The 25,617-nt window shown below is 41.3% G+C and overlaps 1 protein-coding gene across 3 annotated transcripts in view; it reads left to right on the top strand.

Moving 5' to 3' along the window:
• The window catches only part of LOC124594980 (ATP-dependent DNA/RNA helicase DHX36), a 248,689-nt gene that overhangs the window by 211,898 nt on the left and 11,174 nt on the right, over positions 1–25,617 (top strand). For 2 of the 3 annotated variants that reach the window (XM_047133510.1, XM_047133509.1), the window contains exons 17-19: positions 9,592–9,904; positions 12,137–12,220; positions 17,734–17,831. In XM_047133510.1, the coding sequence (XP_046989466.1) occupies positions 9,592–9,904; positions 12,137–12,220; positions 17,734–17,831 (495 nt within the window). The remainder of the gene's footprint in view (positions 1–9,591; positions 9,905–12,136; positions 12,221–17,733; positions 17,832–25,617) is intronic. The other variant, XM_047133511.1, reaches the window with a different exon arrangement.

The raw sequence follows: 25,617 nt of genomic DNA, 5'->3' as shown, positions 1-25,617 counted from the left end.
AAAAAACATAATTACACTGATTATAGGATTGCAATAGCCGAATTATTACTGAATAATGTACCAAACTGGATTATAAAGAATGAGTATCATACAGAGATTTACCAGAGAAAATGCACGTGAAACATTGGGATCATTTTCCTAAGCGTATTGACTCAGCACCATCAAAATAAAGCTAGTTCATGAACCACGGGCAATGTATGAGTGGCCAAGTAAGTGGTCCTGACAGTTGGGATACCAGTTACTTTGGAATAAGGCTGGGCATTTCGGACATATTCTGAGTCGTGGTCACCTTTGTGCTCAGACGGCAAAGACTACCAAATCCACCGGTTAGTCCCTCAACCGTTAGGGGTAAAACTCAATGGGACCCGGGGCAAGTACCTGCTTCCCTGGTACTTTAAATATGATGCTGGCAACAATCAGAGCAAAATGCCTCGGACCTTTGGAGGTGGCGGAGTCCCACCTCTAATTGACAGACCAGGGACTGCTAAGATACGACTCGGCAAACGAATGGTAATGAGATGGGGAGCTATTAATATCAATGGGGGCTACTCTGGGAAGAAGGTAGAGCTGGCACAGGCTGCAAGTAAGATGGGGTTGGACGTTTTAGCTGTTAGTGACATTCGGGTAAGGGGTGAGACAGGAGAGGAAGTGGGAGAATACAAGGTCTACCTGTCAGGAGTCAAAGCAGGAATAGCACAATGGGGTGTAGGGCTTTACATCAGGAACAAAATGGAACCCAGCGTAGTTGCAATAAGGTATGTAAACGGACGACTGATGTGGATAGATTTGACAGTGTCTAGCAAGAAAATTAGGATTGTGTCAGTATATTCGCATTGTGAAGGGACAGATCAAGATAAGATGGATAGTTTTTATGACACACTCAGTGATGTAGTTGCTAGAGTAAAGGACAAGGACAGTGTTCTGCTCATGGGTGATTTTAATGCCAGGATTGGAAATCGAACAGAAGGGTTTGAAAAGGTTATGTGTAAATTTGGAGAGGATATGGAGCCAACAGGAACGGGAAATCTTGGATTTCTGTGTCAGTATGGGCTTAGTAATTACAAACTCCTTTTTTAAACATAAGAACATTCACTGGTATACTTGGGAAGGCAGGGGAACCAGATCTGTCATTGACTATATAATAACAGATCAGGCTGTGAGGGACACACATGTATTCAGGGGATTCTTTGATGACACTGATCACTATTTACTCTGCAGTGAAATTGGTATTGTGAGGCCGAAAGTGCAGGAGGTCATGTCCATATGTAGAAGGATAAGAGTGGAAAAACTTCAGGATAAGGAAATCAGGCACAAGTACATAACAGTGATCTCAGAAAGGTACCAGTTAGTTGAATGTAGTCAATTACAGTCATTGGAAAAGGAATGGACAAGGTACAGGGACACAGTACTGGAAGTGGCTAAAGAATGTCTTGGAACAATAGTGTGTAAAGGTTGGAGGAAGCAAACAGCTTGGTGGAATGACACAGTCAAGGCAACCTGTAAAAGGAAAAAGAAGGCGTATCAAAAACAGCTACATACTAGAACTCAGGTAGACAGAGAAAGTTATGTTGAAGAAAGAAACAAAGCCAAACAGATAATTGCAGCATCCAAGAAGAAATCTTGGGAAGACTTTGGAAACAGGTTGGAGACTTTGGGTCAAGCTGGTGGAAAACCATTCTGGAGTGTAAGTAGCAGTCTTCGAAAGGGAGGTCAGAAGGATAGACAAGTATTTTGGACAGGTCAGGAAAACTGCTGGTGAATCCTGCTGATGCCATGGGCAGATGGAGGGAATATTTTGAAGAGTTGCTCAATGTAGGTGGAAATAGGATCACATTTGAGGAAGTGGAGGAAATGGTCAATAGATTGCAGTGCATTAAAGCAGCTGGGGTGGATGAAATTAAGTCGGAACTCATGAAATACAGTGGGATGTCAGGTCTTAAATGGCTACACAGGATAACTGAAATGGCGTGGGAGTTGGGACAGGTTCCATCAGACTGGACGAAAGCAGTAATCACACCAATCTTTAAACATGGAAACAGAAAAGATTGTAACAACTACAGAGGTATCTCTTTAATCAGCATTTTGGGTAAAATCAGCATTTTGTTGAAAGGAAAGTGTGAGTATTAGTTGAGGACAAATTGGATGAAAATCAGTGTGGGTTTAGGCCTCTTAGAGGTTGTCAGGACCAGATCTTTAGCTTATGGCAAATAATGGAGAAGTGTTAAGAGTGGAACAGGAAATTGTATCTATGCTTTATAGATCTAGAAAAGGCATATGACCGGGTTCCTTGAGGAAGTTGTTGTCTGTTCTATGAGATTATGGAATAGGAGGCAAACTTTTGCAAGCAATTAAAGGTCTTTACATAGATAGTCAGGCAGCAGTTAGAGTTGACAGTAAATTGAGTTCATGGTTCAGAGTAGTTTCAGGGGTAAGACAAGGCTGCAACCTGTCTCCACTGTTGTTCCTGTTATTTATGGATCATATGTTGAAAACAATAGACTGGCTGGGTGAGATCAAGATATGTGAACACAAAATAAGCAGTCGCATATCGGATGACTTAGTTGTGATGGCAGATTCATTGAAAGGTTGCAAAGTAATATTTCAGTGCTAGATCAGAAATGTAAGGACTATGGTATGAAGATTAGCATCTCCAAAATGAAAGTAATGTCAGTGGCAAAGAGATATAAACGGATTGAGTGCCAAATAGGAGGAACAAAGTTAGAACAGGTGGATGGTTTCAAGTACTTAGGATGCATATTCTCACAGGATGGCAACATAGTGAAAGAACTGGAAGCGAGGTGTAGCAAAGCTAATGCAGTGAGTGCTCAGCTACGATTTACTCTCTTCTGCAAGAAGGAAGTCAGTACCAAGACTAAGTTATCTGTGCACCGTTCAATCTTTCGACCAACTTTGTTGTGTGGGAGCAAAAGCTGGGTGGATTAAGGTTAATAGCTAGGGTGATTGCAGGTGCTAGTAGATGGGAACAATGGCAGGAGGGTGTCCACAATGAGGAAATCAAAGAAAAACTGGGAATGAACTCTTATAGCTGTAGCAGTCAGGGCGAACAGGCTTAGATGATGGGGTCATGTTACATGCATGGGAGAAGCAAGGTTACCCTAGAGACTCATGGGTTCAGTAGTAGAGGGTAGGAGGAGTCGGGGTAGACCAAGGAGAAGGTACCTGAATTTGGTTAAGAATGATTTTGAAGTAATAGGCTTAACATCAGAAGAGGCACCAATGTTAGCAGTGAATAGGGGAGCATGGAGGAATTCTATAAGGGGTACTATGCTCCAGACTGAATACTGAAAGGCATAATCAGTCTTAAATGATGATGATGATGATAGTGAAACAACATGGAAGTGCAACGGATGTAAAGTTCTGTTATATGTACCCGTATGTTTCAATAGATATTACAGATTATTGATTTGTGTTGTTGCTTTTTGTAAAAGTGCTAATTATGTGAATTGTGAATGTATTCAAGAATTGGAAATAAATGCTATTGCTTAATACTGTATTGTATTGATTGTTAATAAATCTTTTGCCATATTTCTAACATGACTATGAAATGATATTATAATTACTTATCAGATATTTCACAAAATCAAACCAGTTGGATCTTGCATACATACTCACATTTCATAAGTTGGTACAACATCAGACTGATTTACTGAATCGTGGAATGGCTTGAAGGCCGGGAAATTATATTTACATTTCAGGCCCAGCCCATTGGAAGTTAAATCATAGGTTAAGTGGTTAAGACCAGTGTTTGATATCTGTAGGCTTCTCTTGGACTGGATTATCCTCTTTGCCTGTGCTAGTCTGCCTTTCATGTCCTCACACTTCATACATCGTGTTATTTTGTTTCCAGTGTAGCAGAATTCCTTAACTTAATCTACTTTGTGACCTCATTTCTGCTACTTCTCACTTCTTTTATCTTTTACCAGTTTACTCTCTCTCAATCCATACTCTGCACTCAATTAGACGGTTCACTCCATTCAGCCAATCCTGTAATTCTTCTTCACTTTCACTGAGGATAGCAATGTCATCAGTGAATCTTATCATTGATATCCTTTCACCCAGAATTTTAATCCCACCTTTCTTTTATTTTCATTGTTGCTTCTTTAATCTGTAGATTGAGCAGTGGGGGCAAAAGACTGCATCCCTATCTTACACCCTTTTTAATCCGAGCACTTTTTTCTTTGCCTTCCAATCTTGTTTCCTCTGGTTCTTGTACATATCACATTTAGCCCACCTTTCCCTGTAGCTATTTTCTCAGAATTTCAAACATCTTGCACCACTTCACATTTGTTGAAAGCTTTTTCTAGATCAACAAGTTGTAAGAGTGCATCTAGATTTTTTTCAGCCTTGCTTTCATTATCAAGTGTGAAACCAAAATTTCCTCTCTGGTGACTTTCCCTGATCTATAATATACTCAGTTTTCTTTCCCACATTTTCTTTGTTATTCTTGTCAGCAACTTGGATGCATGAGATGTGAAGCTGATTGTGTGTTAATTTTCGTACCTATTTGCCCTTGCTGTCTTCAGTATTGTGCGATGACATTTTTCCGAACGTTTGATGGTACATTGTGGAATGCAACACCCTAATTGTTTGAGCTTCATATAGAAGTGGACTGCACAAGTGTATTTGAGGTCGCTGTTACTTAATTTAACTGTTTGACAGTACTGTGTTGCTATGGTCTTAAGGCACTCCAGACTCCTTTCTTGAAGATGCCAGCAGGAAATCTCAAACACCAGTCACTGCTTGATAAATTCACATGCTGCTGCTTGTTTATCGCGCATGTATTGCACCTCCGTTATATAATTCCATGTTAGATTTTAATACAGCATATGACTTAAAAGTTTACAATATATATTAGTTGTGTCATTTTCGCATTTTATGCTTTCTTGAGTCTCTCTTGACAAATGACGCCATTACAACAAATGACGCCATTACCACTGTCATGCAAGGTGAGGTTCTGTGACCCACAGCGAATATCCGAAGTGGGACTGCATTTTATTGAAATAACAGACCTCGCCAGCAGGTGTCTTCATGTACAGGAACCCAGTGCCCATTGCCCATGCATTGCAAATACGCTGTGTCAACTTTCGCTCTCATGACAGGCAAAAGAAACAGAAAATTTCCTGCACAATGTGCAATCCAAAACAAACATCTGCTTTCTAAAATAACAAGATGCTTGCTCAGAGTCATGATGATACTTCTTCGGTTAGAGAGACTTTCTCCAAAGTGATACATTATCCCTCAGTTGCCAGTATCATAGATTCCACAGACCAGCTTGAATAGTCATTTGCTTGCCATTGCACCCAATGATATTAGAAATCCCGATGGAGTGCGGTCTACCCTTCTGATTATTGGATCTCAAGTCTTTCAGAGATCTTTTAAATTCTTACTCTAATACTGGGTTCCCTGTGTCCTCCTTATCGACACCATCCTTTGTCAAGTCATTAGATGAGTCCTTCCCCTCATAGAACCCTTTAGTATACGCTTCCCACTTGTCCACTCTTTCTCCTGCATTTAACAGTGGAATTCCTATTGCACTCTTAATGTTACCACACTTGCTCTTAATTTCATCAGAGGTTGGATTCACTATTCTATAGGCTGAGTCAGTCTTTCTGATGGTCATATCGTTTTTGGTTTCATTACTTTTTCCTGCAGCCATTTCACTTTGGCTATCCTGCACTTCCTATTTATTTCATTCCTAAGTGATTTATATTGCTGTATTCCTGTCTTTCCCTGGACAGTTTTCAACTTCCTCCTTTCATCAATCGGTTGAAATATTTCCTCTGTTACCCAAGGTTTCTTCAGATTTATCTTCCTTGTATGTATGTCTGACTGTCCAACATCTGTAATTGCCCTTTTTAGAGGTTCCCACATCTCTTCAACTGAACTGCCTACTATGATACTCTTTATCACAGTATCCCCATCCTTATCAAACTTCAAGTATGTCGCACCATTCCTCAGTACTTCAGTATTCCACTTCCTTCCACACTAATTCTTCTGTACAATTCTGTTAAACCTCAGTCTACTCTTCATCATTACTAAATTGTGATGTGAGTCTATATCTGCTCCTGGCTATGTCTTACAATCCAGTGTTGGTTTTGAAATCTCTTCCTGAGTATGATGTAATGTAACTGGCATCTTCCTCTATCTCCCAGCTTTCTCCAAGTGTACCACCACCTCTTGTGATTCTTGATCAGAGCATTTGTTATTACTAGCTGAAATTTATTGCAGAACTCAATTAGTCTTCCTCCTCTCTCATTCCTACAGCTTAGCCCATATTCTCCCATAACCCTTTCTTCTGTTCCTTCCCCTACAATCACTTTCCGATCCCCCTTGATTACTAGATTTTCATCTCCCTTTACATACAGAATCACCTATTCAATATCCTCACATACTTTCTCTATCTCTTCATCTTGTGCTTGCTGTGTCAGCATGTATACCTGAACCATCATTGTCAGTGTTGGTTTGCTGTCGAATCTGATGAGAAGAACTCTATCATTGAACTGTTTGCATTAGCTTACTGTCTGCCCTACTTTCCTACTTATGACAAATACTCCTGTTATACCATTTTCTGCTGCTGTTATTACCTATATTCGTCTGACCAGAAATCCTTATTTTCTTTCCATGTCACTTTAGTGATTGCCTACTACATCTAGATTGAGCATGTGCATTTCCCTTTCCAGATTCTCTAGCTTTTCTACTGTGTCATTCAAACTTCTGACATTCTATGCTGTGACTCATAGAATGTTATCCCACAGTTGGTTATTCCATCTTTTTCTCATAGTCACCTTCCCCTTGGCAGTCCCCTTCTAGAGACCTGAGTTAGGGACTAATCTGGAATCTCTTTGCCAATGGAGAGATCATCATGACAATTTTTCAGTTACTGGCTACATGTCCTTGGGATACACATTGTATGTCTGTAATGCAGTGGTTTACATTGCATTCTGCACCATCATGCCATTGATCATAGCTGATTCTCCCACCCCAAGGACAAGAGAGCACCATGAACCTCTGTCTATTCCTTCACCCTCTTTGATAAGGTCATTGGTAGAGCAAGGGTGACTTCTTATGCAGGAAGGCTTTAGCTGCCACTGCTGATGACTTTTATTCAAAACTAGCTGTTATTCATGGCTGTGCATGCATATCAGTAGTTTTGTTTATGATGAGTGACAGTGGGTGAGTAAGCTGCTGTAGGTGCAATAACATTAGCTGCCCTCAAGTGTCTGACTGTTCAGATAAGCATGGCTTATGATATGTGCCCCACTCTTCTCCCTCCATGTTGACCCAATCCACAATGTCAGCATGTGAAGAGTCACTACCAATCAGTGTGTACAGAGGGGTATGGACAGCAGTGTGCATCTATGCATTGTGCTATTGAAATAGCGAAATATTATTTAATATAAGGTGACTTACCGAACAAAAGCGCTGGCAGGTCGATAGACACACAAACAAACACAAACATACACACAAAATTCAAGCTTTCGCAACAAACTGTTGCCTCATCAGGAAAGAGGGAAGGAGAGGGGAAGACGAAAGGAAGTGGGTTTTAAGGGAGAGGGTAAGGAGTCATTCCAATCCCGGGAGCGGAAAGACTTACCTTAGGGGGAAAAAAGGACAGATATACACTAGCACACACGCACATATCCATCCACACATACAGACACAAGCAGACATATTGGTCTTTAAATATGTCTGCTTGTGTCTGTATGTGTGGATGGATATGTGCGTGTGTGCTAGTGTATACCTGTCCTTTTTTCCCCCTAAGGTAAGTCTTTCCGCTCCCGGGATTGGAATGACTCCTTACCCTCTCCCTTAAAACCCACTTCCTTTCGACTTCCCCTCTCCTTCCCTCTTTCCTGATGAGGCAACAGTTTGTTGCGAAAGCTTGAATTTTGTGTGTATGTTTGTGTTTGTTTGTGTGTCTATCGACCTGCCAGCGCTTTTGTTCGGTAAGTCACCTCATCTTTGTTTTTATATATAATTTTTCCCACGTGGAATGTTTCCTTCCATTATACAAATATTATTTAACTTATACATTATACAATGTATACATTATGCAGCAAATAGTGTGGAAGTATGGATTGAACACACTGAAGATTGTACAAGCATTGTATTCATTACTTTGAACCATATCACATATCAACAAATAAAAGCATTTTCACAAATTTTATAAATATCAAAAGTCAAATAGTAAATAGGTTTTTCAATGAGTAAATATTTTTTCATAATTTGCGTGTCTTCATTTCAATAAGTATCTTGTACTACAAACTTTCTAAAGTAGCCTATGCTCTTCCTCATGCTCCAAGCTATCTCCACACTAATGTCCTTCGAAATCAGTTCAGGGGCTAGTCATTAACATGTAACAGACAGAGTTCCTTTTATATTTAGAATATTAGTATGGACAAAACTTTCAACTAAGATATCTCTTTTTCCAATTATCCCATTTTATGAAATAAAGCTTATACCCAAGATATGTTCAAGTTACTTTTAAAAACCCCATGAAAGTTCATCTAGTAGTTTTGGAGATTAGCATGTTCAGACAGACAGACAAAAAGGTTTTAGAAAAACTTTAAACCACAATACTTTTTTCCATGATCAGATTTTGGTGAACTAAAGCCAAGTTATGCTCAAGTTACATGCGTAAACCCCGTGAAATTTCTTGTTGTAGTTTTGACACATTCCATGACCTTGGAGATTTGCTCCTCAGTTTGGTCCTACGGAACTTAAAGTATAAATAAAAAAATGAAAAGAGAAGTGTGTCCAAAGAGACAAATGGATGAACATGACAGTTTTACAGATTTATTATTAGTGTAGATTTAAACAGTGGCTGAGTTTGAAGCCACCTCAGTTACAGAATGAAAAATACAAACTATGTGAGCACTAGCCATCCTAGCTACATACAAGCAAAACACTAATGCAAAGAATCTATAAATAAAATCTCGGAAGCACCCCCCCTCCCTCCCCCCCTCTCTCCACATAGCTTTTACCTCACAGAAGATGCAAATTGTAGTAAAACTGGTTACCTCAATACCCTTGGTAAAAATATCAAACAGAAACTATTTGAAAAATACATTCAAAATATCACACTCAAAATAACAGTAACAGCATCCAGCAGCTGATGACATCACATCACTCTCATCACTCCGTACCATGCAAGACTATGTAATCTGGTCAGTAGTTCTTGTTTATGATGTAAAATCCAAATTTGATAGAGGGAGAAAGCTTAAATTCTGTCCTTGTACCTATTATCATCAGTTGTAATTTATCTTTAATGTTTGTAAAAGGAATGGCACATGTGCGCAATGCCCTTTGTTTTTCAAATGCCTGTGGTGTAAATGTTTCATTGCTAAACTGATACTGTCCTATATCACTGGTAAGAACCACACATGATGGATTTTTCATTAAGTCAGATGTAGGCAAGTTCCAGAATATCTGCAGTTCACATGTTCCTTATAGACATTCTGATCTCATGAACACTTGTTATAATTGTGAACAGATACACATTTAATGGCAGTGACCTCTTGGTCCTTCATTTGTGTAAACTCATACCAGGCTCTACTTTTATTTTCATAGGAAAGTGCGGAAGGTGCGGAAAACAATGAAGTACTCTGTAACATTGGACACACCTGAAGATGGCAGAGTTAAACTGCATCCAAAGTCGGTGAATGAGCAGTGCCCCGAATTCCCATCTCCTTTGCTGGTCTACCACCAAAAACTGCGGAGTACAGCTGTCTATTTGCACGATACTACGATGGTGTCACCACTAGCTGTGCTGTTCTTTGGCTGTGGCATAGTTTATGAGGGAGAGGACTCTGGTGATGGTGTTGTTGTACTGCCTGGGGACCTTCGGTTTGCGTGTTATAGGGAGACTGCTGATGTAATACAAGTGAGTAATAGGCAGTGTATATCCGAATTAAATATATGTAATTTGATAAAGTCAGTAGTCCTGATAAGTTTGTGCAGAATGCAGACATAAAATACGAACACAATTACATTCATGTGCATGTAAGGAGTGGCAGTAGAATCCACATTATACACTGACCAGTACAAAAAACCCAACACTTCAGTTTCTTAAAATATTTTTATTTTAAACATGAGGCACTTTTATGATACTAAATACTATTTTATGATAAAAAATTGTAATATGGTCCATTTAGATGTATAACAATATAACAAAAAGAGACAGCAATAAAAAAAATTAAGCCAGAGATGTTGAAGTAACCTGAGTGGATTCACATTCCAGACAAACTTGAGGAATCTCATGAGTCATACAGCTCTGTTTTGGTTTTCTATGCTTCACAGATCTTTCTTCGCATCCTGAAAATGATTTTGCTCCCTGAACTATCGCAGCCCACACTTCCTTCCTGAGCTGCATTACCTTCCCCATGTCTCTCCCTCCTCATCCTCACTCTTTCTTTACTGCCCTCTTGTCCCACTCTCTTGGTGTTCTTACTTATGACGTCCTAGCTATCCCCATGGTTTCATGTATTTCTTGTGGTTTTGCTTCGCTTGCCTTTTCTATTTCGTCCTTTTTGGCACTTTTGGTCACCCACCTCTACTTCTACATTTTCTGTCTGTAGTGTGAGCCATTTGGGGAACAACTCCCTCTTTAGCGTCTATGGTGTGGATTCTTCTTTCCCATCCTTCCCCTCTTCCTTCCCTGCCATAGCCTCCCGCCACCCGCTAGGTCACCAGCACGCATAGCCAGTCTGTGTGGTGGGGCTATTGTGTATGCATCTGGCTGAGTGAGCCTCCTGACAACACAAGGATCACACTTCTGATACCTTAGCAGTTGCATCCCCATGTGTGCCTAGTAGTGGTTGTTTGTCATTCAGGAGCATCAGAACTCCCAACGGTGGCCACTGTGCCATATGGCCATTGCTGTGGCTGGGTGCTGCCCATGGTGAGAGCCCCTGATGTGAGTGGCAGAGCAGATGCTTTGTGCTTGAATCGTTTCAAGCTCCAAAAATCTGGCTGTTTTCCTACGACCGTCTTTTCGAGTGGTAATGAATCACTGAATGCTGCTTGGCTACACCCTGGGAGGAGGACCAGGCTCACTACTTGGAGTGAAACACTTTCCTGCTGTCTGGTCTCTACTAGGACAGATGGGGACCATTCACTGTGACAAAGCTGCTGTTTTTTGTGGAAAATATTGAAGAAAAGTTTGGCAGAGTAGAGTCTCTCAGTAAGCTGCCCTCAGGTTCCCTGTTGATCAAAGCTGCTTCTGCCACCCAGTCCACAGCTCTTTGTGCTTGTGATCATCTTGGTAATGTCCTGGTGTCCATTACGCCTCACCAGTTTCTGAATATGGTCCAGGGAGTCATTTTTCGTCAGGTCCTCATTCTTCAAACTGATGAGGAACTCGGAGCTAATCTGGAATAATAGGGGTTCATTTTGTTTGATGTGCGGAGAAAAGTCGCAAGGACAACCACACAGATGCCGGCACCTTCATTCTGGCTTTTGAGGGAGGTACCCTGTCAGAGAATGTCAAGGTTACATGTTATCGGCGACATGAAGCCATATGTCCCGCTACACATGAGGTGCTTTCGGTGCTTGCATTTCGGGCACATGTCTTCCTGATGTACATCAGACCCTCTCTGTGGTGACTGTGGGCACCCATTCCACGAGGGAAGCCCCTGTGTTCCTCCACCTGTGTATGTAAGTTGTCACGACTGTCACTTTCCAGGCACACCAGATTACGTGGGCTATAAGAAATAAAAGAAATTATTGGAGTATAAGTCCCAGGGTTGTCTGTCTTACACTGAGGCACATAAGAAATATGACCAACTCCACCCTGTGTCAATATCTTCTACTTTTGCCTCAGTTACGTCCTTTCCCTCTCCTTCCTTTTCCTTACTCCAGTCCCGTCCCCCTCTCCTCCCTCTTCCTTACCACAGTTCCAACCCCCTATCCTCTCCCCCTCCCCTGTGGTTCCCCTGCTCTCACCTCCGGCTGCCACTCCCCCTCTGTAACCAAAGATGTGCCACCTTATTCAGCACCTCTGGCTCCAGGGGACACCTCACCCTGGCATCTCTTGGGCCAGAGGCCTGCTACCACAACTCTGCCACGGGACACAGAGTCTGTGCGCCCCAAGGTCACCTCTCTCTTTTGGTTCCGGATCTTGCAGAAGCTTGCTCTCCCTTTGTGGCCTGCCCTCGTCAACACAAGAAAGAGGAGGAGGAGAAGCAGAAGAAGAAATAATGTAAGTCCCAGGACAAGGTTCCCACCCCTACCCCTCACCCAGTCTCCCCAGAGGTGCTATCTGCCCCCTCGCAACCTGAGTGTGATATCTTATTTATGAATGTCACCCTATCATTTTTTGTGATGGATGGTGATCAGGTGGTGTGATTGGCTCCAGCCCGTTTGTCACCTGTTTGAATACCTGCTTATTATCTTTTTCTTGGCAGCTTGCGTGGTTCTCCAGGAAGCTCATTCTATTGCTGCTCACTCACTGACCCTTCATGGATTCCAAGCTGCACGTTGGTCTGTACAGACGTTGTTAGTATGTGGATCCCACTTCATACCATACTGGAAGTGGTTGTCGTTCAGACCCACTTGGACACTGCCATCACGGTCTGCAGTTTCTATCTCCCTCTTGACAGGCCACCTATGTTTACTGCCCTCCCTTGGCAATTTCCCCCTCTCTTTCTTCTCCTTGGGGATTTTAATGCCCATCATCCTTTGTGGGCCAGTGCTTCATCTAGTTGGGGGCTCCTGATTGACCAGTTTCTTGGGAGCCAAAACTTCACCTTCTTAATGGTGGTTCCCCTACTTACGTTAGTGCTTCATGTGGCACTTTCTCTGCCATTGATCGTTCCCTCTCTACCTCTCTCTTCCTTACACTGGTCACAACGTGATGACCTCTGTGAGAGTGACCCTTCCAATTGATTCTCTTGTTCCCCTCACCAGGTTCTACCATCCTCTGCCTCCTCTGCTGTCTTTGTATTGGCTATGCTATGTTGACCTGTGGTTTTCTAATCCTCATTGTGCCCCCTCACCCCTCTTTGTAGTTGCAGGGTTCCGCTCATGGTAATCCATAGCTTGTTGGACTGCCCCCACCTTTTGGCCCTTTGCTGTAAATGTGCCCTCCCAATTTGAATCCCTCTGGTAGTGTAGGCATTGGTTATGGATGCCTTGACCTTGCCTTCACACCAGCCAGGTTCACCCCACCTTTTCCCTACATTTTTTCTAATCTGTGTGTAGTTTTGTTTCCTTTTTTCTTGTGTCTTCTTCCCCTAGTGTTGGCCTTCGTGTATCATGATAATGATATGGTGTGGGTGTTGGGACTGATTAGTGGTGGTGTTGGTGCCCCACTGCTTATAATGTTTCTGGAGTGCCCTTGCTCTCCCTATCTTGACCCACCACCCTCCTGTTCTTTCCTCTTCCTGCCACCCTGACATCCATTTTTCCTCTTTGTTTGCACATTATCCCTTACCTGTGACTGGTCTGTGCTGTTTGTGTTGTCCCTCCCTTGATTTCTGCCATCCTAGATCATGGGACCGATAACCTTGCTGTTTGCTCCCCTCCCCCAAATCAATCAATCAACTAATTATCTCCTATTTTTTTCAGGAGGACCTCCCATGAATCCTGCAATGCCTCTTAATAGTGCTGATAGGCTCTTTCCCCAGCTGGTCTCATGCCTGTTCAGTAGGATTCAAATCATGACGTTGAGCAGGCCAAGCCATAGCATGAATCTCCGCTTCGTCCAAGAACTCTTGCACAATTCTCGCAACAAGTGGGCATGTATCATCATGAATTAATGTAAAATCACCACTAATAAATGGAAAAGGATTTCCTCCACATACTAGTCTGCTGGAAGCCTCCCATGCCACATGAAGACAGACCTGTCCTAGCAGTCATACTTATTCCTGCCCACACCATCGGAGAATTAACCTGAAGAGGCTTCCAGAATGAGAATGTGCAAGAGAAATACAGTCAACCCCCACTTTTACACTTTTCAAGAGACTTCAAAAAAATGGTGCGTAACGCGGGAAAATGTAAAATTCGGGAAATAATGTTTTATGCTGTAAAACTTACGTATAGGAGACCCCCTTGCACATTATGTATGATATATGTACATGACAGGCACTGAAAGACTTGTCAGGGACTTGTTTATTATCTAATGAAGGTTTATTATCTAATAAAAAGTGGAACTGATAACTGTCTGGGGAGTAGGAACGTTGGATTCAATTTCATATGTTTTTGAAAGCCAGCAACTGTCATTCATTATTTAAGTAATGAAATACTGCACTAGTTATGTACTTTTTCGTGCTTTGCACGATGCATTTAGGGAAATTTTTCTCATTGTCAAGTACAAATATGTTCATAAGTATTTTGTGCGGTGTTTGAATGTGTGTTATTCTGTGTCTCTTGCACTGTAGTCGTCTTTTTGAGGTTATCAGGTACTGTGCCTCATCAATTATGTAGAAAACCACACACACATGCAAACTGTTGCTCACATTGTTTGTTTGTGTAACATCTCAAAAAATACATATGTAAATACTGCACTTGCCAACGAGAATAAATTCTCAAAACACATTTTGCTCAGCATGAATAAAATACGTACCTGCGCTGTGTTTAAACTAAATACATTTGAGCATCACAAAGTGAACGATGGTGTCAACTAGCGCTCCAAGTGGCCATACGCCAAAACACACTAAATATGGTTCGACAAAGGTGTCACGATAATTACAACAATCGTGAAACTGCATTTGCGCAGTAAAGACAGTTTGGAAATTATTGTGATTGGCCACAATATCTTCATTCGAAAGAACCTAGTTACTCCCATCAGCCACCGTGCCAAGTAGAGCTTTGCAGCGGCAGGAGATAAAGCACGAATTGTTCCAACTTTTACACGTTTACTGGTTCAAATCCACTGAGTAGAGTGCCGTGGTGTCAAGAAAGTTAACCACGTAATATTTGTAAACACTACTGGACGGTCAACATCATGCGAGCATCATTTTTTCTCCACAAATATTTTTTCGTAATGCGTAAATCACGGAAAATTATAAATATGTTGATGCAAAATCGGGTGCAGATTAACATTGTGGGCATAGGAAATTTGATGGGACCGATAAAAAATGTCATAAACGGCGGGAAAACGTTAATTCCAGGAACGTAAAAGTGGGGTTCTACTGTACGTTTCCTCTTGCCTACGTCTACCATGAGGTGATCGTACGCCAAATCATGATCCATGGGTGAGCAACATTTTTTTTATGTTGTTGTACTCTCCAGTCACAACATTCTCTTGCAAAATGTAGTCAAGCAGGTAGTAGGTTTTCTGGATTGAAGAATGGCTTCTTCCAGACTCCTTCAGACAGTTCTCTCATTAACATTGAACCCTTAGACTTGTTCAAGTCAATTTCATGCTTCAATGGCCTTGCATAGCTTCGAGTTTTCCTGTACCGTTTTATGGTTCTCAAATCGTAGAAGGTGTAGGTCGCTTGTGCAGTGTAATGCACAAGATCTTTCACCATCTTTTGCAGCATCTTCAGGGCTTAATGGCAAGTTTACTCCAGAAATCTGATGACACTAATCACAAAAATTGTCTTGTACTGACGTTATATGTTTAATAAGCCAGATCACTTCTATATTCAGACTTTTTATCATGATGTTACTTTTTGTGCAATAAGCCTATTTCAGCTCCATGGCCATTATCAAGCTATCTGCAATTGTTAGTGCATTTATTTGTATCTATTTCTAACTAATAACAATTTTGTTTATATCTGTAATTGTATTCACTGCACCACCACAGCATTAATGCTTTCACTGTCTAATACCATGTACTGCTGCATATCATAGGTGTAGTGGAGATGGAATTATAGGATTTGTATGTGGTAATACTGGAGAAGAGTCCCTTGGAGCACTGAACGCATCACTTGCATGGCTTTATTGCCTTTTGCTAAATCATTAATTCTGTTGTGTTAAGCCAAATCAGTGATGCATTATGTCTCTAATTGATAATTTAGGATGGAATGTAACAAATATTGTTAATTGATAGTTTATTATGTCAAGTTGTATAAGTAATATACCCAAGGCTACATTGTTGTCTTCTGTTTGCATTGTAGAGGCCATGAGGTAAAAATAAGGGAGATTAAAGCATTTGACAAGACATAGAAGCAGTAATTTTTCTCTTGCACCATATCCAAATGGAATAGTAGAGAAAGTCACTGACATTGGTATAAAGTAACTTTTGCCAAGCACTTTACAAAGGATTGGGGACTATATTCATAGATGTAGTTGTGGGTCTTTACAAAGATCCTAAAAAATAATTTGGTTATAATAGTCATATTAGCACTGTAAATTAAAATATTTTGATTTTCATACAAGTTGAATTAAATTCACTAAAATGGAATCAGTAGAGTAACATGAAATGGTATCAGTGAATTGTGTTCAGAAATGATGAACATGCAGTGTCATGAATATGTCATCTGTGGCAGACCAGGAGTGTATCGCAGGTCTCCTGCTTATCAGCAGTAACCGTTTAAACCACCGTTTGCCATTTGAGCACACCCTAACACTAATTGGCAATGTCACCGAGTTTTCCTTGTTGTTGTAAGTAATTCCTACTCATAATGTTGAAAAAATAGTTACTGAGCACTATTTTAGGAGTTTTCACTTGTAAAAGTCAGTCAGTTTGAAGGACTCTTCTGTGCACAAGTGAGTATACACATTCTGAAGCCCCTGTGTAACTGATTAAGAATGATAATCACTCTTCCTTACAAAAAGTTTTGTCTTTGTGTGCCAACTATATTCCAAGTGTATATGTGTATGAGCGATCAATTGTCAATCATGTCCTCATGGTGTAACTCTTGGAATATACATAAATGAGCCCCCATAGACTTCTCATGTGTTTCCAAGGACAAGTTTTGTAATATATGCAGTTTATATGTAATTATTTCAGCAAATGAGACATTTGGAGAACCAGTTAGCATTGACTCATAATGCAAATTAGTAACAAACGTTTGCTCCTTATGTAAAACAATTCTCTCTTCTGTTTCAGTTTTCATCATACGTTTAAGTCCCTTACTTAATTCACTTTGGTTCATTTTATAATTTCAGCCTGGTTTTCCTTTAAACAGAAGAACTGATTCTCATATTCCAATACATACTATTTGTTTTACCACTTCATACGCCTCTATTTCTTTAAATATCAAACAAATTGAAACTCTAGGTTGACTATCAACAATATAAGGAATATGTAGATTGCTACTCACCGTAAAGATGATATGTTGAGTTCCAGACAGGCACAACAAGAAGACACTTATACATTATGCTTTTGGCCAAAGCCTTTGTCAGAAAAGGAACCCCCCCCCCCCTCCCCCCCCCCCCCCCCCCCCCCCCCCACACACACACACACACACACACACACACACACACGAGCGCGCGCGACCACCACTCCAGCAGCTCAGACTGGGCATTCAAATCTGAGCTGTTGGAGATGTCGGGTATGTGCATGTGAGGTTTACATGTTTGTGAGAATGAATGTTCGTGTGTTTGCTTTTCTATGAAAGTGAATTTGTAAGTGTCTTTTTGTTGTGCATGTCTGCAACACAGTGTGTCATCTTTACAGTGTGTTTAATGTCTTTGTAGGGAGGATAGACAGTTTTGGAGTTTTGACCCCTTTTTGTAGATTTTGTACACCAAGTAGTAAATAGGCATATGCTTCCATTGCCCACAGTTTCTGATTCTCTTATGCATAATTCTTCTTTTCAGAGACTTCGAGATAGTCTTGATCAGCTGTTAGCGCACAAGGTTAGCCATCCTGGGCCTATTGACTGGAGCCCAAGAAGTGATGAGGCACCACTGCTCAGGTAACATTTATCTTCTCATTTCGTCACAACTGACTGAAAGTGTGCATTGTATTCCTGTGGGTTATATTTCTGTGGATGAATTAGATCTTCAGTTAAAATCTTCCTTGAATGATTAAGAGTAGTTTGGAGAAGCTTATTTGGGGTGGGGGTGGCAGAGGGAGATTTTTTTTTTTTGGGGGGGGGGGGGGGGAGAATGAATTTATAACTTTACTAGCTGGCTAGCCAGTGATGCCTGGTTACTTACATATGCCAAATTACATTGAATAGGAAAATGAATTACATCTGTTTATAGTGTAAAAACACAGTTTATTTACATATTTTAAAAAAAGTGTAAATGCAGATACATATTATGAAGTAAACTCCTTTACAGATTCAGTGTAATACTAATTTGACACAGTATGAGTATACTGGTACACTTTTTTTTTTTTGTTCCTCCAGGGGCAAGAATAAATTTTTGGGTGAATTCTTTTTCGAGCAAACAACATAAAGTTACCTGTGGGAGAAACATTGCAATCTTGCAATCTCAGACCTACTCCACAGTACTTAATAAAATGCCCTTGTGATTTATTTATTGTGATTGAGAACATTATTCTCACTGTTAAAGTTAAAAGGAAGATCGTTCAGATTGAGTTATACCCGGAGAGGAAGACTGCCTCAGTCACTCTCCTTCGTGTTAAGATTGTCCCTATAATTTGTAGTTCCTGTCACAAGTGGGGAATGGGGAGAATGGTTGTTGGTAAACCTCTGTATTAGCTCTGATCACTCAAATTTCTTGTACTCATTTTGGGAGGCGCTTGTGGGAGGAAGTAATATGTTGTCCGACTCTTCATGGAAGGTACTGTTTTGGAATTCTTGTAGCATCTTCCCCTGGTGACTGTTGAGCATCTCCATAACTCTCTTGCATGACTAAACAATTCCATGACTAAACACACCTGTCTGTTAGATTTTGTCACCGTCTTCCAGTAATCGAACCTCAGTGTGTCTCAAACTGATGTGCAATACTCAAGAATTGGTAGAATAAGTTTTTTGTAAGCCACTTCTGTCGTGGATGAATCTGCTTAACCTACTATTTGTTTTGTTTGGTTATTCCACTTAAGGTCACTGTGGAAGACTACTACTAGATATTTTACGGTAATTACTGTTTCCTGCAGTTTGTCACCAATAATGTAATTTTAAAGCAGCGGATTTCTTCTCCTATGTATGTGCAATGCATTACATTTATTTCCATTCAGAGTCAACTGCCAGTCAGTGCACCTTTCATCTATCCACTACAGATCTTCCTGCACTTTTCTAGTCTTCTGCATCATCTGAAAACTGCCACAAGGCGCTTCCAATATTACTCACTGGATCATTTGTATATTATTGTAAGCAGTAATGGTCCTGTCGCACTTCTTTGGGGTACTTCAGATATTACATTTACACCAGTTGATTTTGTTATGTTAAGAGTAACATGATGAATTCTGTCTACAAGGAAGTCTTGAATCCAGTCACAAATCTGGTCTGATACTCAGTAAGCTTGCAATCCCCCCCCCCCTGTGATGTATGGGACTGTATCAAATTCCTTCCCAAAGTCAAGTAACACAGCAGCCACCTAAGCTCCAATATTTGCGATGCTATGGATCTTGTAGATGAGCAGAGTGAGCAGGACTTTGCAAGATTTCTGTTTTCGTAATCAATTTTGATTTTTATAGAAGTGATTTTCATTCTTCATAAACACCATAATACCGGAGTATAAAACATGTTCCATAATTCTACAACAGACTGGTGTCTTCAATATAGGCCTGTAATTATGTGCATCTGTTCTATGAACCTTCTTGAAAAAATAAATAACCTGCATGTTTGACAGTTGCTAGGCATCCTTCATTGCTCCAGCATATTATGATAAAACGCTGCTAGAAAGGAAGCAAGTTCTTTAAAACTATCTCTGCAGAATCATACAGGTATCTCATTTGGTCTGGAAGCCTTTCCAGTACTATGTGATTGTAGTTGCTGTTCCATTCTATGATCACTTATAACATTATATGCCATTTTGGCATTCATGTGATGATTGAAAGGAGGCGCCATATTACAATCTTCCAAAGTGAAACAGTTTCGGAAGACTGAATTTAGTATTTTGGCTTTATCTTTGTCTTCCTTCATTTAGGTAACAGTATGGTGATGATTGAGTAGATGATTTTGATCTGCTACTGATTTTTTGTAAGACCAAAACTCCTAAGGTTTGTTAGTCACATTTGCTTTTTTCAATTTTTGTTTGTCAGCTAGGTTTAGACTTCTGTAAAAGATCTTTTAGTTATAGCTGCCAAAATAATTAACATAGTAATAAGCTTCATCTCAAGAGAATTTAAGATGTGATGTATCTCTCTTTGTTTACATAGCAACTTCCTGGCAGCAGTTTTTTTGCATCCTTTAAAACCTTGCTCAGAACATACTTGCCTGAGGCAAAGTGAACAATGGTTTGAATTTCATGCATTTGTGATCAACTACTTCAGCCTTAGCATTGAATTGTTGATGTTGGCTGCTCAGATACTGTGGATCTTGTTGCCTGTTTCTTTTACTGTGGTGGAACATCAGACAACAAAATATATACATATTGGATTAAGTCTTGGTCTTATTTATCCATGGCACAGCAGTAGCGTTACTGCCTACCACACAAGGGGGCCCGGGTTCGATTCCTGGCAGGGGACTGGTTGTTGTGTGTCCTTCATCTCACTTACATCATCATTGACACACAAGTCGCCGAAGTGGTGTCAACTAAAATGACTTGCAAATATACAGTGGCCGAACCCCCGAAGGGGATATCCTGCCCAATAAATGTCATACTACCATTTCATTTCTTTGTGTTTAAGGATTCTTCCATTATTTCTTGGTAGAACAGTTCCAGATATTAGGTTGAATAACAAGTACACTGTTTTTTGTTCTACTGATTTTTGTTTATGTCAAAGTAGTTTTTGGTTTATTGGACCATCTTCAGGAAGATGGCCAAACGAGCTGTTATTGAGCCTTAAAAATGTTCTAATTGTAGGCTAGGCAGAAGTTTTCGATCATCCATGATAAAAACAGTATACTTTATTTCAATTTACAAACATACCGTATAAATTAAATAGAAGTACAAAATATTTTCTGTCTCTGTCATTAAGTGTAAGACAATATGGTTTAGATTTTAGTCTCTTCAAAGTATCCCCTCTGTGGTCTCTTAACATTCCGGAGATAAGATTTTTTAGTGTTTCTGCAGATGTTGCAGTCCAACCTGTCTGTAAATTATTTCATAGACCTTCAACATTAGATGACTTCCATTTACTGACCTCCCTGTCAAGTTCATTTCTTAAGAGTTCAATGAGATGTAAGTCAGGTGACTGACTTGGCCAATTTATATTCTTCAGTTCCCCACATTTCTCTTAATAGAGGGAAACATTCCACGCGGGAAAAATATATTTAAAAACAAAGATGATGTGACTTACCATACGAAAGCGCTGGCAGGTCGATAGAAACACAAACAGATGTATACATACACACAAAATTCAAGCTTTCGCAACAAACTGTTGCCTCATCAGGAAAGAGGGAAGGAGAGGGAAAGATGAAAGGAAGTGGGTTTTAAGGGAGAGGGTAAGGAGTCATTCCAATCCCGGGAGCGGAAAGACTTAACTTAGGGGGGAAAAAGGACGGGTATACACTCGCACACACACGCATATCCATCCACACATGTCTGCTTGTCTGCTTGTGTCTGTATATGTGTGGATGGATATGTGCGTATGTGCATGTGTGTATGTGCGAGTGTATACCCGTCCTTTTTTCCCCCTAAGGTAAGTCTTTCCGCTCCCGGGATTGGAATGACTCCTTACCCTCTCCCTTAAAACCCACTTCCTTTCGTCTTTCCCTCTCCTTCCCTCTTTCCTGATGAGGCAACAGTTTGTTGCGAAAGCTGGAATTTTGTGTGTATGTATGCGTCTGTTTGTGTTTATGAGGTGACTTACCGAACAAAAGCGCTGGCAGGTCGATAGACACACAAACAAACACAAACATACACACAAAATTCAAGCTTTCGCAACAAACTGTTGCCTCATCAGGAAAGAGGGAAGGAGAGGGGAAGACGAAAGGAAGTGGGTTTTTTTTTGTGTGTATGTATGCGTCTGTTTGTGTGTCTATCGACCTGCCAGCGCTTTTGTTCGGTAAGTCACCTCATCTTTGTTTTTATATATAATTTTTCCCACGTGGAATGTTTCCTTCTATTTTATATATATATAAAAGCTCCATACGATACACTGATTCTCTAAATGTGTCATTTGCTGAAATAATTACATATATACTACAGGCATTATATGAAACTTATCTTTGGAAAATTGTTAGAAGAAACACACAAGAAGTCAGTGGGGCCTATATGTGTCACAAAGTGACTCTTCATAAACTCTCCATGCAATCGACAAAGAAATATTCGACAATGGCTTTCAGATACTTCAGACTTAGATTCGTCCATGAGTATCGCCTTATACCAGTGCTGCACGCACCAGTTTCTATGCCTGTTGCAATGTTTTCACTTTATTTAGTTTGAATAATAAAGGTTTTGTGGTCTCTATGCACCCCTTTAAACATTGTTCACAAAGACTGTGTTGCACTGTTGAGACAGAGATTGGAATTGCTCGCATACTGTTTACTTCCTAGCGAATTTCAGGTGCAGTACAACATTAGTCTGTACACTGTTTAGATAAGATTAGATTAGATTTACTTTACTTTCATTCCAACTGATCCGTAGTGAGGAGGTCCTCCAGGATGTGGAACATGTCAGAAAAACAATAATACATGACAGATATTTACAACTAAAACAAATAAGCTAATTACCATTCCACAGGTCCCAAGTGGAATGATCGTCATTTTTTAATGAACACTATATGAAAGACTCATTTTACAAATACTAATGCACTGAATTTAAAATTAAAAAGTTTATTTATTTATTTATAAGGTAATAAAAATGTAATACAACTACTATAATACTTATTTACAATGAACACATTACTGCACTGAAGTTGTGCAGAAGTTATAATAGAGGGAAACATTCCACGTGGGAAAAATATATCTAAAAACAAAGATGATGTGACTTACCAAATGAAAGCGCTGGCAGGTTGATAGACACACAAACATACACACAAAATTCAAGCTTTCGCAACCAACAGTTGCTTCATCAGGAAAGAGGGAAGGAGAGGGAAAGACGAAAGGATGTGGGTTTTAAGGGAGAGGGTAAGGAGTCATTCCAATCCCGGGAACAGAAAGACTTGCCTTAGGGGGGAAAAAAGGACAGGTATACACTCGCGCGCACACACACACCTATCCATCCACACATACACAGACACAAGCAGACATTTGTAAAGGCAAAGAGTTTGGGCAGAGATGTCAGTCGAGGCGGAAGTACAGGGGCAAAGATGTTGTTGAATGACAGGTGAGGTATGAGCGGTGGCAACTTGAAATTAGCGGAGGTTGAGACCTGGTGGATAACGAGAAGAGAGGATATACTGAAGGGCAAGTTCCGGAGTTCTGACAGGTTGGTGTTAGTGGGAAGTATCCAGATTAGCCGGACGGTGTAACACTGTGCCAAGTTGTGCTGGCCGTGCACCGAGGCATGTTTAGCCACAGGGTGATCCTCATTGCCAACAAACACTGTCTGCCTGTGTCCATTCATGCGAATGGACAGTTTGTTGCTGGCCATTCCCACATAGAAAGCTTCCCAGTGTAGGCAGGTGGCTCTGCCTTTGACCGTGTACACCTTCCGGGTTACAGGACTGGAGTAGGTGGTGGGGGGGAGGGTGCATGGGACAGGTTTTACACCGGGGGCGGTTACAAGGGTAGGAGCCAGAGGGTAGGGAAGGTGGTTTGGGGATTTCATAGGGATGAACTAAGAGGTTACGAAGGTTAGGTGGACAGTGGAAAGACACTCTTGTTGGAGTGGGGAGGATTTCATGAAGGATGGATCTCATTTCAGGGCAGGATTTGAGGAAGTCGTTTCCCTGCTGGAGAGCCACATTCAGAGTCTGATCCAGTCCCCAAAAGTATCGTGTCACAAGTGGAGCACTTTTGTGGTTCTTCTGTGGGAGGTTCTGGGCTTGAGGGGATGAGGAAGTGGCTCTGGTTATTTGCTTCTGTACCAGGTCGGGAGGGTAGTTGCGGGATGCGAAAGCTGTTTTCAGATTGTTGGTGTAATGGTTCAGGGATTCCGGACTGGAGCAGATTCATTTGCCACGAAGACCTAGGCTGTAGGGAAGGGACCGTTTGATGTGGAATGGGTGGCAGCTGTCATAATGGAGGTACTGTTGCTTGTTGGTGGGTTTGATGTGGACGGACGTGTGAAGCTGCCCATTGGACAGATGGAGGCCAACGTCAAGGAAAGTGGCATGGGATTTGGAGTAGGACCAGGTGAATCTGATGGAACCAAAGGAGTTGAGGTTGGAAAAGAAATTCTGGAGTTCTTCTTCACTGTGAGTCCAGATCATGAAGATGTCATCAATAAATCTGTACCAAACTTTTGGTTGGCAGGCCTGGGTAACCAAGAAGGCTTCCTCTAAGTGACCCATGAATAGGTTGGCATACGAGGGGCCCATCCTGGTACCCATGGCTGTTCCCTTTAATTGTTGGTATGTCTGGCCTTCAAAAGTGAAGAAGTTGTGGGTCAGGGTGAAGCTGGCTAAGGTAATGAGGAAAGAGGTTTTAGGTAGGGTCGCAGGTGATCGGCGTGAAAGGAAGTGCTCCATCGCAGCGAGGCCCTGGACGTGCGGAATATTTGTGTATAAGGAAGTGGCATCAATGGTTACAAGGATGGTTTCCGGGGGTAACAGATTGGGTAAGGATTCCAGGCATTCGAAAAAGTGGTTGATGTCTTTGATGAAGGATGGGAGACTGCATGTAATGGATTGAAGGTGTTGATCTACGTAGGCAGAGATACGTTCTGTGGGGGCTTGGTAACCAGCTACAATGGGGCGGCCGGGATGATTGGGTTTGTGAATTTTAGGAAGAAGGTAGAAGGTAGGGGTGCAGGGTGTCGGTGGGGTCAGGAGGTTGATGGAGTCAGGTGAAAGGCCTAAGGTTCTGAGGATTCCTTGAAGCTCTGCCTGGACATCAGGAATGGGATTACCTTGACAAACTTTGTATGTGGTGTTGTCTGAAAGCTGACGCAGTCCCTCAGCCACATACTCCCGATGGTCAAGTACCACGGTCGTGGAACCCTTGTCCGCCGGAAGAATGACGATGGATCGGTCAGCCTTCAGATCACGGATAGCCTGGGCTTCAGCAGTGGTGATGTTGGGAGTAGGATTAAGGTTTTTTAAGAAGGATTGAGAGGCAAGGCTGGAAGCGAGAAATTCCTGGAAGGTTTGGAGAGGGTGATTTTGAGGAAGAGGAGGTGGGTCCCGCTGTGACGGAGGACGGAACTGTTCCAGGCAGGGTTCAATTTGGATAGTGTCTTGGGGATTTGGATCATTAGGAGTAGGATTAGGATCATTTTTCTTCATGGAAAAGTGATATTTCCAGCAGAGAGTAGGAGTGTAGGACAGTAAATCTTTGACAAGGGCTGTTTGGTTGAATCTGGGAGTGGGGCTGAAGGTGAGGCCTTTGGATAGGACAGAGGTTTCGGATTGGGAGAGAGGTTTGGAGGAAAGGTTAACTACTGAATTAGGGTGTTGTGGTTCCAGATTGTGTTGATTGGAATTTTGAGGTTTTGGAGGGAGTGGAGCTGGAAGTGGGAGATTGAGTAGTGGGAGAGACTGGGTTTGTGTGCAATGAGAGGAGGTTGAGGTTTGTTGGAAAG

Source organism: Schistocerca americana, chromosome 2 (genome assembly GCF_021461395.2).
Source record: "Schistocerca americana isolate TAMUIC-IGC-003095 chromosome 2, iqSchAmer2.1, whole genome shotgun sequence".
NCBI lineage: Eukaryota > Metazoa > Arthropoda > Insecta > Orthoptera > Acrididae > Schistocerca > Schistocerca americana.
Note: the sequence above shows the minus strand (reverse complement) of the source record. Positions and strands in the feature narration are given on the sequence as shown.